The following is a 17597-nucleotide window of genomic DNA, read 5'->3' on the forward strand; positions in this document are numbered from 1 at the left end:
CGTTCGCCTTCTGCTACACTATCTGGCGCCGCGAGGAGAGGGGTTCCTCTGATAGGTCTGACCTGACCCGAAGCGACGCGCTAGCCATTCTGTGGTAGCAAGAAGAAGGAAAAACCCGAACCGAACCAGCCGCCGGCTGGTGGCCGGCATGGTGGTGGTGGAAGCGACGCGGTTCAACAAGAAGTCGCCGAAGAGTTGGCAGTGGCCGTTTTGCTGATCCCCTCCCCATCGCTGTCGGCGATCTACACGCGATCTCAGGGGGGTCGCCCGAGATTGCCGCCATTGATTTAACCTCACTTAGTGACGCTCGGCTAAGTGGCACGGATAGTACGCTGCCGAGCGTGGCGAAGCTGATTCATTCATCCGCCGTCCTGGGCGGAATGTGCAATCGCATTCAGGTGTTCACGTTCGACTCGGAGAAAAACTACAAGGATCCCGACCGAATGGGGCTTGCAAGTGACCCGTCGAAGAATATCGCAACATGTGAGATTATTCTTCTCACCTCGTGGCTCGTGTTTTTTTAAGAGCCGGGTTCAAACGATCTGACATTTGCCAAAAACCGTGTTCCAGTGTGTGTGTGAATCCCGTTTGTCATCCTGCAAAGTACGCCTGCCGTTGCTAAAAGGCATCAAAAATCTACAAGTGCCCATGTAGCACCCTTTCTGCATGCTCCCTGCAATTGGCTTTGAGGAAGTCGTGATGGAGTTGACATTTTTGCACCAGCTCCCACGGCTGTCGGCGATAAATGGATCCCTGTACGGCCACGAAGGCTGGGCACGGGCGAATGACTCACTTTACCGCAACGATGTGGCTCCGATCGGTCCGAGCCGATCATTAGTTTCCAATAACCATCCAGCGTCCCCTAGCGCAACTGCACTTATTATCGCACTGCAGCAAAATGGGTGCAGTTTGGACGTATGTCTGCATTCAGTCGCGCCGTTTGATGATGCTAATTACCCGTTCGATGTATTTTATGGACGGACAAAGTTGTCATTAATTTTATTAGGTGTTTTCACCGATGCAATAAAAAAACAATTTTGTTAATTAAATTGTTACGAGTAACCAAAATTAAATGAAGAAAATTTTCTCTAACAAATGGGCTGTTTTTTCTTCCATAGCAAATTATGCTTTTCTATACTTTTACTAATAAAAACACAATTGTAGTTGACTGCTTATTAAATGGCAAATATGAATTTATACAACAACACTCGGGAATAAAGCACAGTAATACTAGTTCAGGGTTGTAACTAATAACATGATTTCATTTAACGACCTTTCAAAAATGGAACCATAGACAAACAGTTGTTTTAATACGTTTAAACCCATTTTTATTAAGGTTCGTCTCTTAGCTGGCTGTTTAAATCTTTCGTATCGATGCCAAATATGAACTCCAAAGGTTCGTCGCTTTTTGCGGCTGTTGAAATCTCCCCTTCTCGAGCTGTTTCAAGGAAAAAGATAACGCGCAAAACTCCACATCAGATTATTGGAGGAATTCTGCGATAGAGCGTTTAAAATAAGCCCAAGACACTTTCCCAGTTGTGCTGATCAATGCATCCGTGGAATGTGCGCAAGAGCGCCGCGAAGTGGATCTACAGAAAGCGTTAGGAACTATGCCAGCTAGCTCGCTCGAGCTAAGTAGATTGCCCCATCCGCATCACGAGCGCACCGGGATGTCTTTAAACGGATGCTTCGGCCACCCCGGGTTGACGTGAAAATTCCATAAACTGTCGTCGAATCATTTGTGCTGCGGTTGCAGTAAAAACTAGACGCAAAATGCCGCCCTGATGCCATACGAGTCCGGTTCGAGCAGGCACGCCAAAACTGCAGTCCAGTCAGCTGGTTGAGATTTCTTCTACTCCGCGTTGAGAACAGCATCCGGGGCATAGGATCTCGCTTCTGAGACCGAGCTACCGCGAAAGGGTTGGAAAAATTCGTGGAATGATTTTGTTTCTCCCTCGCTCTTCTTGGCCCACGTTCCTACAACCCACAACCTCCACCCGGTGTGCGCCCTCCCGAGTTGCAGCTCGATTGGCCGATTGTGTAATTTTGTTGTCGTCCTGCAGCAACACAGAAGACCGTAGGCAGCAGCTGCTGGGTGCAGGGCTTTGGGCGGCACAAGCGAGCCCGTGTATCCGAAGTCGATAGATCGGCTGATCTGAAGGGCCCCCTACTCAGCCGTCTCGTGTGTGAGTCAATGGGGGATTTTTCACACGAAGATCAAGCACGACCGGGTTGATCACCATTCGATCCGTTTGTCCGGACTCGGGGTGGGAGGAGGACCGCAAAGGGATGATTGTTGTCGCGTGTAATTAATTCCCACATTGAAACCGAGAGTGCACCCCCAGCACCGCACTGATTTCCCCGTGTCGTGTTGTTCGTAGTGTTGTTTGTGCGAATTGATTCTGCGATTCCGGTTGAGGTGGATAGAGCCCCGCGGGGTAACCTCGAAGTCGCTCGCGACTCGAAGGGCTCGTTGGTTGCTAGCCCACCGGCCAGGATTGGCTGCGGATCACGGCGCAGGTCACAGCGGACAATTTGCATCAACAATTATGCACCAGGTGTGCACCAAGTGGTGATCGGCTTTGGTCGGACACGAAAGCGGAATCAGATCATCGATCGAGCCAGGGGGATACGTGTGTATGTGTGTGTTGTTTGGATCAACCGGCCAAGGGTGATCCATATGCACCATAAAACAGAGCAAAAGCCTTGACGCGGGGTGGAGACGAAGGGGGTTGCCGCTGGAACCATAAAATCGCGCAACTGATTTATGATTTCAATGTCAACGAAGGTCGCGGACGGACCGAGCACCGGTGACCGTCTGTCGGTACAGTCTGCAAAAGCAACATTGTCCAACATTGTTCTATCGCATCATAGCGAAACTCAATTATTGCCCCATTCTTGGTCCGCAGGTCCGGGAGTGGGACCCGGATGATCGAACCGAGCTACCGGGAACTGTGCTGAAGTAAGATGCTAGTTCCTGATTACGACCACCAAGAGCTGCCTGCTTGTTAGAGGGTCGTAAAAGTTTACTTTAGAACGCTCCAAATCACCCTCCGGAAATGAACGTAAGCTGAATGGGGTTGTTAAATTGAGCGTGGTGACCATATTGCCTGTCTCTGTGTTTTTTAAACCGCCAATAACTTGTCTTTTAGTTAGTCTTCATTAAATGTTATTGGACATCGTTAAGGGGCTTAAGATAACGGGAAAACATATTTGACGGATAGAAGTCCGCTTTTGACAACAAGAATTTTGAGTTAAAACATGAAACGAATACTAAACTCTTTTTGAACTCATGTTTCAATTTATATACCTTTTTTTTTTCAATTGTCTACTTCAATAATAAAAATGGAAAATGTTGGACTCTGAGAATTGAAAGCCAACAATGTGAATATTGAAGACATTGTTAAATGTTTAAATCATTCTACCCTAATATCATGTTCCCAAGAAGAATCAGTGGTTGATGTGAAAGGAGTGTATTTATAGAGTAACTCAGCTAAATTTAGGTAGTACTGAACTACTGAAGTTTGCAAACGAAAATATTTGATAAATAGTCGTTGTTCGAGAAACAATAAACAAAACAATCTGCACTTAAATTTGCATAACAGCCCATTCACAATAAACATCCTTTTTTGCAGTGAATAGGTAATCCGATCTGAAGTAGGTGATAAAAAAATCGCCCAAAGGTATTTTGCAGATCCTGCTCAACATTTACTCTAATCTAAGAAACAATCAATCCGATGCCAAGGTTTAGCACCTTCATCGAACGACCGATTCGAATGTTTCTCGTGGCTGTTAGAATCCGAACAGTTCTCCACCTCGTCGGTCCATCGATCGGTCGCGATCTTTATCGTCGTCGAGCGTACCCCACAATCACAGCGTGCTTCACAGCTTCATGGCTCAATCGGCTCGGATCGATCGGCTTGCAATCGGACTGTGGTGCGTGTGCGCTGCGGTACTACAAATTAGAAATCATTGTCGACCGATGGGAAGCAGTTTAGTGGTGGAATTAATTGCATCCATTCTCTTGGTGGTGGTACCGAGTGACACAACCCAGCCAGCCAAAGTCAAATCAGGTGATTATGAGCTGCTCAATAAGTGCTCGGGAAGGATCCGGTGAAGGGCGCACAGAAAGGGTACTTTTTCCGTTCGGTCAACCGATCGTATTTGCTCAGGTGATCGATATACAAGCGATCGATTAAATCATCGCTCAACCGGTCGGTAATAAACGCATTTATGAAGGGCAGAACCTAATAGATCACAAAGGCTCGATGGAGAGATGTAAACTGGTTGTAGTTTTTAAAAAGATCATTTATATTTTATATAATAAAGAAAAGGAAAGTGTTTACTGATCTGTAATTTAATCAACCCCAAGCAAGCGATTTATTTACCCAACGCCACGGCTGTTGGCAATTGCAATTGCAACCCTCAGCGGTGCAATCGTCTCGACGGATCAGATGTCCATCAAAGCATGATCACTCCAGCTCGCTTTCCACTCTGCCAGTCAAATCCCTCGGTTCGAGTTTTCCTCAAGAAGGCAGAACGATCATTAGACTGTTTAGTTGCATTATCGAAATAACTCATTTAAGTAATCACAACCGGGCCGGCGGGTTCGGTGATTGGATAATGGAGGGGTTTTCGCATTTCCAATGCTGCACCTAAAGCGTCCGAAAAAGGGACTCCCCGCTTACACCGAACGACGCTCCAATGGACGGATAATTAATGTGATAAAGTGAAAACTATTCAACCTGCCAGAGTCCATCGGCCGTACTCCCTCTCCCCACCTCTTTCTACCGAAAGCTAATCGACTCGCTGTCATGGCACAAGTTGCCGAGAAAACACGTCCTGGTCAGCTGTTGCTCGATCGATTTGATACGGCCACTTGGGGCTCGCGGTGGTCGAATGTAATGCAGTTTATATTTATTTATTTTTTCCAGCTCCACCACGAAGAGTCGATTGCAATCGGGTCGTGTAATGAAAGCAAAAGGGCTTCCCTCCCGTTAGGCTCTGATATAGATGCAGGCGACAGGTCGGTCGGACTGGTCGGTCAGTAGGGCAAACCGCTTTTTGTCCCTCTGGCCGAACCGGGGAGGAAAACATCCCCGCCTTACGTCCCCCTTCCGGGCTGTACGGACAAAAGGAAAGTCACACGCGGTCAAGCTTAGTCGAGCAGTGTGAGGTGCTCGAATACTGGCGGACGTTGTAGAAGAGAAATAAATCAGCACGCAGCAGGCGCTGCACGATGCACATTCGTCGCCATATTTTCGAAAGCCTGCGTTTATTCGTGTGTTTATGTGTGTGTGCGGGCGAGAAAGAGAGAGAGTGCTCGCTATTTTTTCCGACACTTTAAAATTTCTGAGGAGGCAGAGTTCGCGTGCTTCGACACGTTGGGTTATCGGAGACGCACGAAATCGACCGTCGTCGGGTCGGCGTGTTGGTCTGAAACTGTAAGCCAGCAGGACGTGCTACAGCGTTACAAGCGCGACCACAAACCAACCCCTCAGCGAGTCGGCAAGGTGTTGGCATTTCTACGTATTCAATTGCGCACTCTAGAATGGAGTTCGCTGCCGTCTCCTCTCGGGTCCCTATTACGCAATCAGACAAACTCGACCCAGTCGCTTGAAAAAGACATTAGACGGACCGAGTGGAAACCCTCGGTGGACTCAGGTGGAGCCCGGTGCACTGGAAGCAATTATGCAGGGACAATGTTTCTCTACCAACACTACCCCCGTGGGCAAACCGTCCGGCCGCTGACAATGCGATAAATAAGTCGGCTTTAATTGATACAGATGAGAAGTGGCCGCTTGTAATACGGAGCTACTACTGGCAACCGTAGCGACCCGTGAGAGCCGTGGCTCACCGAGGGGAGCGAATATGGGTCAAGTTGATTTACGCTGTTTTGGGTTTCACGCCGTGATCGGGCGTTTGCAGCGACGAAAGACTTCATCCGGCGATAAAGCGACGAACGCATCGAACACACGAAATGTCAGCGGTACGAACGAAATAGAGCACACCGGGAGCCTATAAATCAATGGCCGAAAGTAGTCACATTCGCGAAACGTTCTTGAGAGCAGAAGGATTTGCGTTTTTTTTTACTTTCGGGAACGAAAACAAATTGTTCGATGGTAGTTCGCGTTGAACTTTTATTCTTCCACTGAACAGTTTCGATGTAAAATGTCGATCGAAGAGTGTTCGTGCTTGTTCCATTATAACGTTCGCTCCAAGTGTTTTATTGATGTTTAATGTCACGTAGAACAACCCACTGAATAGGATTTCAAAAGCGGTCTCCACCGGTAAATCCTTATTTATAATACTTTCCGCTGCAAAATGTCAGATCAACTTTTTTCACCCCCAAACGATTCCTTGAACCGTAAAATGAAAGCACTGGTCTAGTTGCGAACAAACCGTACCGTCCGACAACCTTGTCTTCACTGTCGTCCTTTAACGTAATCTGATAAAATGTAGGTGTAAGATTACCCTGCTATGAGTTGCTTTTGTTTGCAAGGTACGTAAACGTGGCGGTCAAGCTTGTTTTTGCACACTTTCCAGAAGTGGTATGAATGAAAAATGGCCATAATCAAATGTCAGGTGAATCTGTTGCACCGAAAAGCTTCGGGAATAAATTTCCCCGAGCCCTGGAAATTGCCCTCTTAATCATAGACTCTTTCCAAATGAGAAAAAATGGCGACGCGATCAATCAGCAGCAGAGAAGAACAGTGGCAGATTTAAGACAAGCCGCCCGTGCTTTTCAAAGATGTCCTCGGTCGATGTACCGCTACAGATGTATCATTTTTGGCGGGGATAGGGGTTTCTTTCTTTCCCTTCCCTTCCCTTTTAACCCTCCCAATCTGGCGGGGATTTGACAATGAACCGATCTCACAATACTTTCGGCCCAGTTGCATGCAATAAAGACATCTATAAGTTCACTTAAAATAATGACACATTGTGGGGCCATTTGGCTAAGCAGTGCACGAGCCGCTGTTAACACGCCCGGAGCACAAGACAACCCTGATGCAACCGTTCGTCGTGGCAGAAGCCTGCCGTGCTGTCCGCCGGTAAGCGAAGCCAAACGAAAAAGTAACACAAATGGAAACGAACTGTTTTGTGAATAATGTTTTGCGACACTTTAGCTAGGGAGCGAGAGTGAGGAAGCGAGTAATGAAGGAGGATATGCAATGGGTTGTCGTTGTCGTGGCCAACGGAAAAGGCTCCGTCCTACAGGGATAGACAATGGATTGCGAAAGCAACCACCGCTAAAAAAAAAACTGGACAAACCAGAAGCCACCGAATAGAGTGTCTTCGAACACGAACTTCCATTGGAGGCAAATGCACATGATGACCACGATTCGTAGGATGGCTTCGGGGAAGACATTCCTGCACAGACAGACAGGCAGACAGACACACCGAGCACGCGGGTGAATGCGTCACGGTTCGTTTAGTACAGCAGCATCGTCCTCCGTCCTTGAGACAATTTTATTTTCATTCCAATGCGGTGCGGTTCGGCATTCCGATTCCAAATTATACCTCGCTCGTTACGGCACGTGTGTGAATTGCTTCCCTACCCACCGGATCGAGGGTTAGAGAATTACAATTCCTCGAACGACAAATAAATACACCCGGCGCACTAAAATCCATCACGTCGGTCGGATTTGGCCGCAGGAAAGGCATCAGCCATGGCGTAGGTTTGGGGGTTGATTTTTTAAGCTGGGTGTTTTCCATATTACATTCAACAAACCCCGGCCAAACGAACAACCGGTAGCGTATGGTAGCAATTATCGACAATTTTCCTATTTTGATGCTGATTAAATAATTATACGTCTAACGAAGCGTGAAGAGGGATCGGTTCGGTTCGTTTTTTTTTCGGACGCTCAACTTGAATCTCCAACAGCGAACACCTTCGAAGACAGGCGTGTGAGATGCAGGCCACATGCAAGGTGCATGTATCCGATGTAGCGAAACATGCGCTCGGGTGGCTCGTGTGGAAAAACTGGGCGCAAAGGGCTGGGGCGGTAGAATTTGCGTGACCGATCGATCTTCGATCCGACAAAGTTCGACACACAGCTAGTCCTTGCACCGGTTAATTGCATCTCGCTCCGGAAAGTCGTCGTCTATCGAGGCGTTTTCTGGCTACGGACTTGCAGGTGGCCCTCGCTTTTACGATCCTTTAACGCACCGAGATCACGTACGCCAAAGTTACAAAGTTTCCCACGCCACACCATCCCCATTTTTGCCAGCAAAAGCCGATGGTCCACGTATGGTTATATTGAACAAAAAGGTAAACGCAACCAAGCTACTTCAATCATAATCGCTTCCTGCCCGTGCACTAACATTCAGCGGCCATGTGCGTCGTGAATGTCACCTTCGATTGGACGAAGCACGCTACCGGTCAGCCCGGTAGATATCGGATAAGTCCTCAATTGCGTACGCATTTGCCAGAGTGTGTACGCACCTAATCAATTCGTGAAAGCCTACGTTCACCCATCGGAGGGGCCACTGTGTGGGCTGCGTTACCATTTTTTACCACAATCGACAATTGGTTCGTTACATTTGAACAAGAGCGCATATCGGTTAGTTAAAGAAATTGTCACTTAATCCGGATCGTGTTACATTTTTTTTTATAGCAAATCATTTTGCTCGCAGATCCTTCAAAATAATTTTAATGCTTCAAAATGAAAGAAGAAATTGTTCGAATTTAAAAAAAAACGGGTAAAAACAAATCCATAAATCCATACTAAAACCCATAAGTTTTTAGCGATGATTAAAATCATTTTTTATGAATAATAAGTTGAAAATTAAATGCAGGATAATTGTTTATACATGTTTGAATGTAAAAATAACTTCTTTGAGTTACCTTACATTTTGCGTTTGTCTAATTGGGATTTATTTTTAATTTTAATCTTACCACAAAATAGCAAAAAAACCGTATTCGATAAATTTTACAAATTTTACACATTTTTCACAGCCGCATCTCTGTCGGGCAAAAAGAAACTCAACTCGACTATGACAATTGGCCCCATACACATTTTGTGATTTTAATGTTACTGAACATATTATTGTTAATGTTGACCAAATGATTATTTCTAAAACATTATTTACATCACAAAAAGGTGACCAGGTAGTAATCAAACACACTGGATGGAAAGATAAGAAACTTTACTTGTACTGATGAACTAATTAAAAGGACTAGGAAAATAAGCCAGCCTAGATTCATCCTAATTTATATTTAAATTAAGCAATCAATTTTGAAAATCATCTAACACAATGTAAATTACTCCCAAAGGTAGCTAAAATGTCATTTAAATCATGCACGTATTGATCTTTCGCGGTCCAAGTAAACATGTCCACGTTCAGTTCAATGGAGAAAACATAAAAAATCGAAAAATCAGCCGAACATCACGATCGATGACCTCTGTGTGTTCAGGGAAGGTCAATTTGCATTCGATCCGTGACACCTGAGTGCAAATCGTTGGCCTGTCGCGTCCCGACAGATCGCCCACCAATCATGTGACCACGCGGTCGCTGAATTAAATCCTAATGGTAACGTTTTGTTTCGGTTGTTTTGCAGGCAGCACCAAAAGACCGGTGGGCATGCTGGCGCAGGCCACGGTGCACCAGAATCCCGCTCTTCAGCGTATCGAGTTGCGGTTCAGCCAACTGTCTAGCGAACTCCGATCCGATCGGATCGACCCCACGACGAACGTACTCGCCGACAGCTGGACGGACCGTGGACTGGACCAGGGCAGACCGACTTTATTATGAACTTAATCACCGTAAATTGCAACATATTGCATTAAACCGATCGGAACCCCTTCGGGCCGGCTCAGATGCAACGCCAATGCGTGCACCCCGGCCGACTCCCTCACTTCGCCTCCGAGAGCGCAGGGTTGGGCACAGAAATTGGAACCGATCGAGCTCGAAAGAAGTGATTCAGCAAACGGCCTTTCCCTTACACCGTTTTGTTTCTTTCCCTGTCTTCACGTCACTACTCAGTACTATCTCTTACGAGTGATCCTTGTGTTACCCATCGGAGACAAACATTGTGAATCCAGACTAGCATTTTGCACACAACTTGCATTTCTTTGACCAATTTTGGAAGGGTTTTAAATACTTGGTTCGTAGGTTTAAGTTCATACTTCATATTGAAATGTTGAGAACTCAGAGGAAACCGCTTATTTAACATATCTTCTATCCAAATCACTAATAAGTCTTCCATTTGTTCTCATTACGTTTCCGAGCGCCCATACTCTTTTGTCAGTGTTCTGTAGATTATCTTTGCTTTGGATAATGGTCCACACTGTTAATTATGGTCGTTTTATTTGCCGGGCTATTGATACATAACTCTTTCCTTGCTCGAACATCTTTTCTATTTCTATCTTTTGTGTAATATAGTATACTTCTTTCGACTACTTTTGATATTTGATGCCATATTAATCGCTTCAATATCATACAGCTTAATGAAACAAGAACCAACGTGTATTGATTCAGGCCGTATGTAATTTAGGTCGTTGCAGTCACGGCCTTTAAACGGCTGTTTAAAACTGCGTATTAAAAACTTCATTCTACCAAAACAATACCAAATTGACTAATCAGAATTAAAGCAACAACGGTAAACGCTATAAGCTGTCATTTGCAAAAAAAAGCCTATTGCGAATTCGCGTATATCGAGTATAGCGGGAACCTACTGTATTTGTTTTTCTTCTGTCGGTACTAGAAATGTACTAAAAACCCTTCCCCCTGACAAAGTGGCCGATTGTTAACGTCAGTAATTAGCTGACGTTGCACGAGCGTCAATTAGACCCTGATACTTTATAGAGTGTAAAGCTGCGGATAGACGGATGCAATATTTCAATGCAATGAAATAAAATTTGACATTTCTACCTAAAATGACAGTCATTGCAATATTGCTATGCGTATTTCATAGCAATATTGCAAAGATCCAAACGAGATGGTTAAGCATCGAAATATTGCATTCACTGTCAGTTTTGGTAGCAATGTCAAACTTTATTTCATTGCAGTGAAATATTGCATCCGTCTATCCCCAGCTTAACAATCAATTGCGTTTTTTCTCAGATTGACGCGAATGGTTAATAGCGACGCTGCTAAGTATGGAAGTGTCACGATACGATAAGAACATTTCAGCAAAGCCTCTCGGTGAAAAGCAAAACACACCCAACTAAGGAGAGATCCCATTTTAGGTGCGTGTGATAAATGGTTCCTAATTCTTCTGGGGAACGGTCTCTAGGAAAGAAAAATGATCTTTTGATCGTGTGCCATGCGATGCTTATCAAAAAGGGGACCCATTTTTGCGTTAGGTTCGTGGGACAAGAACAAACGCAAACATTGTGGTCACTGAGTTCTGAACCTTCTAGCTAAAGGCAACGGTATCGGTTTGGGTTGAATTGAAACAAACAGCTCGTGGCCGGCCTGGCTTAATTACGCAATTCACTCGGCCTGGAGTTCTGGAGGGCGACCGAGAGGAAGTTCTCAAAGTGGTGCGCTCATAAGATGATAAATCATATTCTCGGCTCGAGCCGCAGCTACAAAGCGTGGCGAAAAACTCGACCGTCCGTCTGTTAGGGAGATTCAAGTATTCTGACCATCGAAACTGGTTCAAAGGCGCGCGCGCGCGGTGATCACAATCGACTCAGCCAACGCGACGCCAATGTTTCATAACATTTTACGAGAACACCATAAAATTGATTAATAGTCTCACTGCGTTCGAACGCTGGCATTTCTAGCGCGTGGCCAACACGACGACGCCATGCCGGCCGATGGCTCGCGAGAACTTGTTCGATTTGCATTATCATCGTCTCGCGGAGGAACTCGGGGCGTAGCGATCGATATGTTAGCCCTTCGCCGGTTCAAGTCCCTTTCTTTCACTACGGCCCGGCTTGTCGAATGGGTGAAAAATTGCAATTCTTTACACCCAAACGCAAGAGTTGCTAGAACATGCGCTGCTGCACACTTTGCGACATAATTCAATGGACCCCTCGAGAGGGAGAGAGCGAGAGACCTTCGCCGGGACGTTGCGTCGAGTAACTATGCTGACCACGACGTCGCAAAGGTCTTATGAAAACACCGGCGACCTCCGCGAACCGGCGATCTCCGCGGGGCATAGCGCAAGTGTATGTGTGTGTGTATGTGCTGATTGGTATGGTAAATTTATCGATACCATTTATGCAAACGCTATGCGACATACGCGAGAAAGAAAGGGTTTTCTTATAAATACCGGCTTGTCCGTACCTTGTTACGGGTTTGAACATTCTGAAGTAAACCGTGCAGACATGCGATAGACAAGCGGTGATTTTTGTCGGTTTAATGACGTATAATTGAAAAGGTTTTCTAATGCTAGTGGAACTAATGTTGGTGGAAAAGGCAAATTTTAACGCCTCTCTAGGTGTTATCCATTCGAAAGATGTAAGACAAAAGAACGCTTTGTTCTTTGACAGTTGAAATGTTCATCCAAAGCGTCTTCTACATATCGACCCAATTTCTAAGAACATCTTTGCCATCTCCGCCGACTTCAGCCTTCCGATCAGATCTGCCATATGGTGAACAGATTGGCCGGGCAGCTAGCCACATTTGTCATAGACGTTAATTTATGTTTTAGGCGACTAAACTGTTTTAGCAGAGATTACGTTCCACTCGCAGGCCGCTTGTGTGAAAGAGAGATAGTGGATACCAACTACCAGCTTTTGCATAAGAGATTTTCTGGGTGCTATATGAGAGCTCCGGACGGACGGACGATCTACATATGGTGAAAACATTTATTTTCTCCACTTTGAGTTCAATGTCAGAGATGAGCACTGGTCGGTGGAGCCGATCGCCGAGCAGTATGGTGTTAGAATTCGCCCAGTACGGGTCACGGTCTGCCCAGTGTGTGTTCCGTTCTGTGTTTGATAGCCAAGCGGAGAATAGTTTCTACATACAGCATGACAGTGAAATAGTTGGAACCCTGATTTTAGTGTGTGAAAAGTGTCCTGTCCTGTGTCGACTGTAACAATGTTTCTATTTCATACCAAAGGGTGCGTTTGTCGAGGCTGAGTTAATAATAGAATCTATTAGTCATAGGAAAGCCAAAATAGTAAAATCTGTTGCGAAAAAAGCGATTCTAGTGCATAGAATCTCCTAAAGCAGATGAAACTCAATTCCTATACCTCCTATTTACACTTTACCAATAGATTATTTGTGTTAGCGATATGTTTGATAAGCCTTGTAACATCAGGTAAGAGGTATAGTTAGAAAACAGGATATAAGCGAATAATTCGTGAACTCCCGAATCTCCAACTTTGCCCCAGAGGAAGCATCAGAGGAATTGGATTACGAGGATGGACCGTGTGGACGCTGGCGGCCGGGCGATGTAGACCTTCGTTCGTTCGATCTAATCCGCGAGTTTCGCCTTGACCAGTTCGAGGCAAGCAGCAAGTACATCCACTGGCTGCAAGGCACCAACGAGTACCAACGGGCGTATCGGTTCGAGAAGGAAGCCAACCTGACGATGCGTTCGATCGAGGCGTTCCCGCTGGGCCTTCCGCATCAGTTTTCGTTCGAGTGCACTTATCGCATCGAGGACGAGGGTGATTCGTCCTGGCATCTATTCGAAGTTACGAACGAGGTGCAGGAGAGCCAACTGGCCATCACGCTCAATCCGGGACGGCAAATCTTGCAGATTGGCCTGCCCGGCACGGAGGGTGAGCAGCAGATTGTGGAGTACCATCATACGTCGGTAAGTTCTGACACGGAACTACTCACTCCAAGTCCACGAGGATATACAAACATTCTTTTTGTTTTAAAGCTGTTCGATCACAAATGGCACAAGATCATGCTGGGAGTGACCAATGATTATCTGAATCTTTGGGTCGATTGTCGACCGGTGCGAGATACGGAGGGACACCTGAACGTACCGCTGGAGCCGAGGGATCGATTCGACATCACCGATGGCTATGTGTCGGTATCTCGGTTCGCAGAAACATCCGTCTTCGAGCCGGAATCGCCCGTGATCGACCTGCAGTGGATGGTGATGAATTGCGATCCAACGCGTCCGGCCCGAGGCAACTGTGACGAGCTGCCCGTCTATGACGTGGCATCATTGACAGCCAACCTTCCGGAGGGACCGACACCGAAGCCCGACTGTCAAGCCGTCTGCCCACCTGGCTACAATGGAACCGAAGTGAGAGCGAATGTTTATCCTTTCGTGTATTCCTATGCAACAATGAAGGATATGAATTTTGGAATCTTCTAGGGTCCCCCCGGGCCAGCTGGACAACCAGGATTGCCGGGACTGAAGGGTGAAGTGGGTGCATTTGGTCGACGGGTAATAATCTCGCAAAATCTTGGTGTAGGTAACCATTACTGACCGATCGATGTACTTAGGGGCCACCTGGACCACGTGGATTGGAAGGACCTCCTGGCGTTCCGGGTGTCGGACAGAAGGGCGAAAAAGGGGAGATCGGTTTTGGAGCCGCCGGGCTGAAGGGAGAAAAGGGAGAACCGGGTGTGGCGGCAGTCGCCGGAGCAGCCGTCGCCGGTCCAGTCGGTCCAAGAGGTCTTCCCGGACCTCCAGGAGCAGCTGGGCTGAGGGGTGAGAGAGGTGAAACGGGAGCACCGGGACGTGATGGACAGTCGCTTGCCGGACTGCCGGGACCAGTTGGCCCCCCAGGGTTACCAGGTGCTGAAGGACGTCCTGGAGCGAGAGGAGCAATGGGTCCAGTGGTAAATAAAAGATCGCTGCAGTAGAACCACCTTGTTCGATTGCGTAATGCCTTCTGTTGAACTTTTTAGGGTCCACCCGGGTTGCCGGGACTGAAAGGTTTACCTGGTATTGGCCTTCCTGGAGAACCGGGACCAAGAGGACCTAAAGGAGAACCCGGTGAGACTAGATCGAGTGGAAGTGTGGCGGGACCTCCGGGACTTCCCGGACTTCCGGGCACCGATGGCTCGAAGGGTGAAAAGGGAGATGGTGGCAGCAGAGGTGTACCGGGAGTGCAGGGACTTCCGGGCATTCCAGGCGCACCCGGCCTTCCTGGACCTCCTGGACCACCTGGCGAAGGTTCAACTGGTGGTGGAGGTGGTGGACGATACTTGGAAAACTTCATGTCCTATGGCCATCGTGGGCCAACGGGTTACACCGGAGTTCCTGGAGAGCGCGGTGCTGGAGGTTTGCGAGGTCCCGAAGGTGCACCCGGTGTACCCGGACCACCGGGCGTCGATGGAGCCCCAGGACCTCAGGGCATTGCCGGACTGCCGGGACAGGCGGGACCTCCTGGAGTTCCTGGTGTCCCCGGACGTAGCTATACCGAGGCGGAAGTTAGCGACATCTGTCGGTTAGTGCTGCGGGATCACATCGTCGAGCTAACGGAGGGTCTAATGGGACCTCCGGGACCTCCGGGAGTTTCTAAACCGGGAAAACCGGGTACACCTGGTCGCCCGGGAGAGAAGGGTGAGCGTGGGTACCAAGGATTTACCGGAGATCGTGGCCTACCGGGTGAACCGGGGGCACCAGGAGTCGCAGGTCCAGCTGGTGAACGAGGCGAGCCGGGTCTACCTGGAGAAAATGGAAGGGATGGTGTCGGTATCGTCGGACCACCGGGATTTGTGGGACCCGTTGGACCTCCGGGAGATACCATCATCGGTCCACAAGGCCGTCCCGGAGATCGCGGCGAACCGGGCAAGGCGGGTAAGTATCTTTCTCCTTTCCTTAACAGATAGTCCCTTATCACATCGCTTTTTCTCCCTTACTCTCTTCACAGGCCACCCGGGAGTTCGAGGTGCACCGGGAGTGCCGGGAGTCTGCCCCAACGACTGCTACATGGCAGCAGCGGCGGCGGCACAGAACTTCCGGGCCAACCAACAAACCAAAGGGCCAAACTACTAACAAGCTGCCACAAACGGTGGTTGACCGCAGTCAGTCAAACCAACACACAGTAAAACCAAAATAAATTCCTCTAGCATTTCAATGTATGAGCTTTCTTATAACGCCGAAACCCGCGTAAATTCCGTGACCATGGCTCAAGCAGGATGCTGGCAGCGAGGGTCATTGTCGTAGTAACGCCAGTTAAGAACGACCTGCAAATTACCACTCATTATCTGTGGTGGCTACGCTATTAATATCCGTGCGCTCCAAGCTTCCAACCTACGCCATCGTGGGTGTCTGGGGACGCATAAAAGCAGGAAATTGTTTTTGACCACGAAGGTCTGACTCTGCAATGCTACTGGAACAAGAAAGACTCCCTCCGAGATGCCAGTATGGCTGGAACGAGTAACGATGGCTATGAACGACGGTGTTGTTGGAAAAACAAACGATAAAATTTAACTTCATCAACCCAATCGATACGTTGAACCAACATGGACGTATTCCTGTGACCTACAAAAAGGGGTTAAAAAATCAATTTATGTTCAATCGAGGACTTATAATAATCGAAATGTGAGACACACAAATACACCACTACAACATTTTGAAAAGGGCAACCTCCTCCAGGGCTCCATGTTGGGTTGGAAGGGCAGGTTGAGGTTGTTGAAATGGAGAGCAAAAGTGCAGCGGGACCTGAATTCCCCGCCCCATCCCACGCTCCCCACATCTGTCGGGTTGTTTTTCGTCTGGCATGTCTCGGCAGCAAAAAAGGTATAGGCTGAACTTATGATTCTCACATGGTCAGTCGGTTGCACGTTTCATGTTTGCCTCTTCATCCAACGGTTACACCTCAGCTGAGTGCCAAGACTTGACCTACGGACGCCAAGAGGCGGCATCACTTGCAACAATGCAAACCTGCGGTGCTGTAATTTGTTCTTATGTTGCCTTTTCCACGCCATCGACCCGATGATGCCAACGGCGACTGACTGGTTTGTGGCTTGATTTATCAGGCCTTCCCTTTGACAGATCGGTTTACACGATCGGTTCCATGTCGGACGGTGGGTAGAACACCGGAATGTACAAAACATTTGATCCGATGCACGATCATCATCCCTTTGGATCCAGCGGAAGTTATCGTAGTAACGAAGTCTTCGCTGTAATGGCGGCCTCCGTGATCAGCTTCATCTCCGATCAACAAGGTTTTTATTCTTAAGCTCTAACCATCTTATTGAAAACTCATCAAAATAGTAATTCCACAAAACGCTCAAGGGATGTAAGTTTCGTCCGCGACGTGGTGTGGCAATCGGCTGACCAGCTTACCACGACATTGGACTCTCCAATCAGCTGACCGTAATTGTTACACGATGAGTTGGCACATTTTTGACAGTCCCTTCAAATGACAACAACACACTCGCGAGGCTCGAATTAGTTTTTAAATTAGACCTTCACGGTCAAACAGCGCGAGGAAAAAGGGCTAGCCAGTGCGGGCGAACCGTTCGGCGAAGGCACGGAAGGGAAAATTATCGACACGCAACGGCGAATTCGATCGAAAGCGCGCCGAATGTCGTGGTGTTCGAGTCAATGTAAAGTTTGATTTTATACGAACCTTCAGCCCTTATTGGCCTCCACCCACCCGAGGGACAATTTGTATCTGTTTAATTACCATAATGAGACTGAAAAAGAGTGATCCTTCAAAGGGCTTGAGAACAGTGGACGCGATCAGACGTATTAAAATAATTTATTGGGTAAT

General features: G+C 47.5%; 1 protein-coding gene across 1 annotated transcript; it reads left to right on the forward strand.

Annotated features, from left to right (window-relative positions):
- The first annotated feature begins 148 nt into the window (after positions 1–148).
- LOC131264847 (collagen alpha-1(IX) chain-like) lies at positions 149–15871 on the forward strand. The gene is made up of 10 exons (XM_058267114.1): positions 149–194; positions 259–483; positions 2875–2962; positions 13179–13222; positions 13296–13723; positions 13793–14167; positions 14240–14311; positions 14371–14709; positions 14779–15673; positions 15747–15871. Exons 1-10 carry the CDS (start codon positions 149–151, stop codon positions 15869–15871), a joined length of 2637 nt encoding a protein of 878 aa, XP_058123097.1.
- Positions 15872–17597: the final 1726 nt, after the last annotated feature.

This window comes from Anopheles coustani, chromosome 2, assembly GCF_943734705.1.
Source record: "Anopheles coustani chromosome 2, idAnoCousDA_361_x.2, whole genome shotgun sequence".
In the NCBI taxonomy this organism is placed as follows: domain Eukaryota; kingdom Metazoa; phylum Arthropoda; class Insecta; order Diptera; family Culicidae; genus Anopheles; species Anopheles coustani.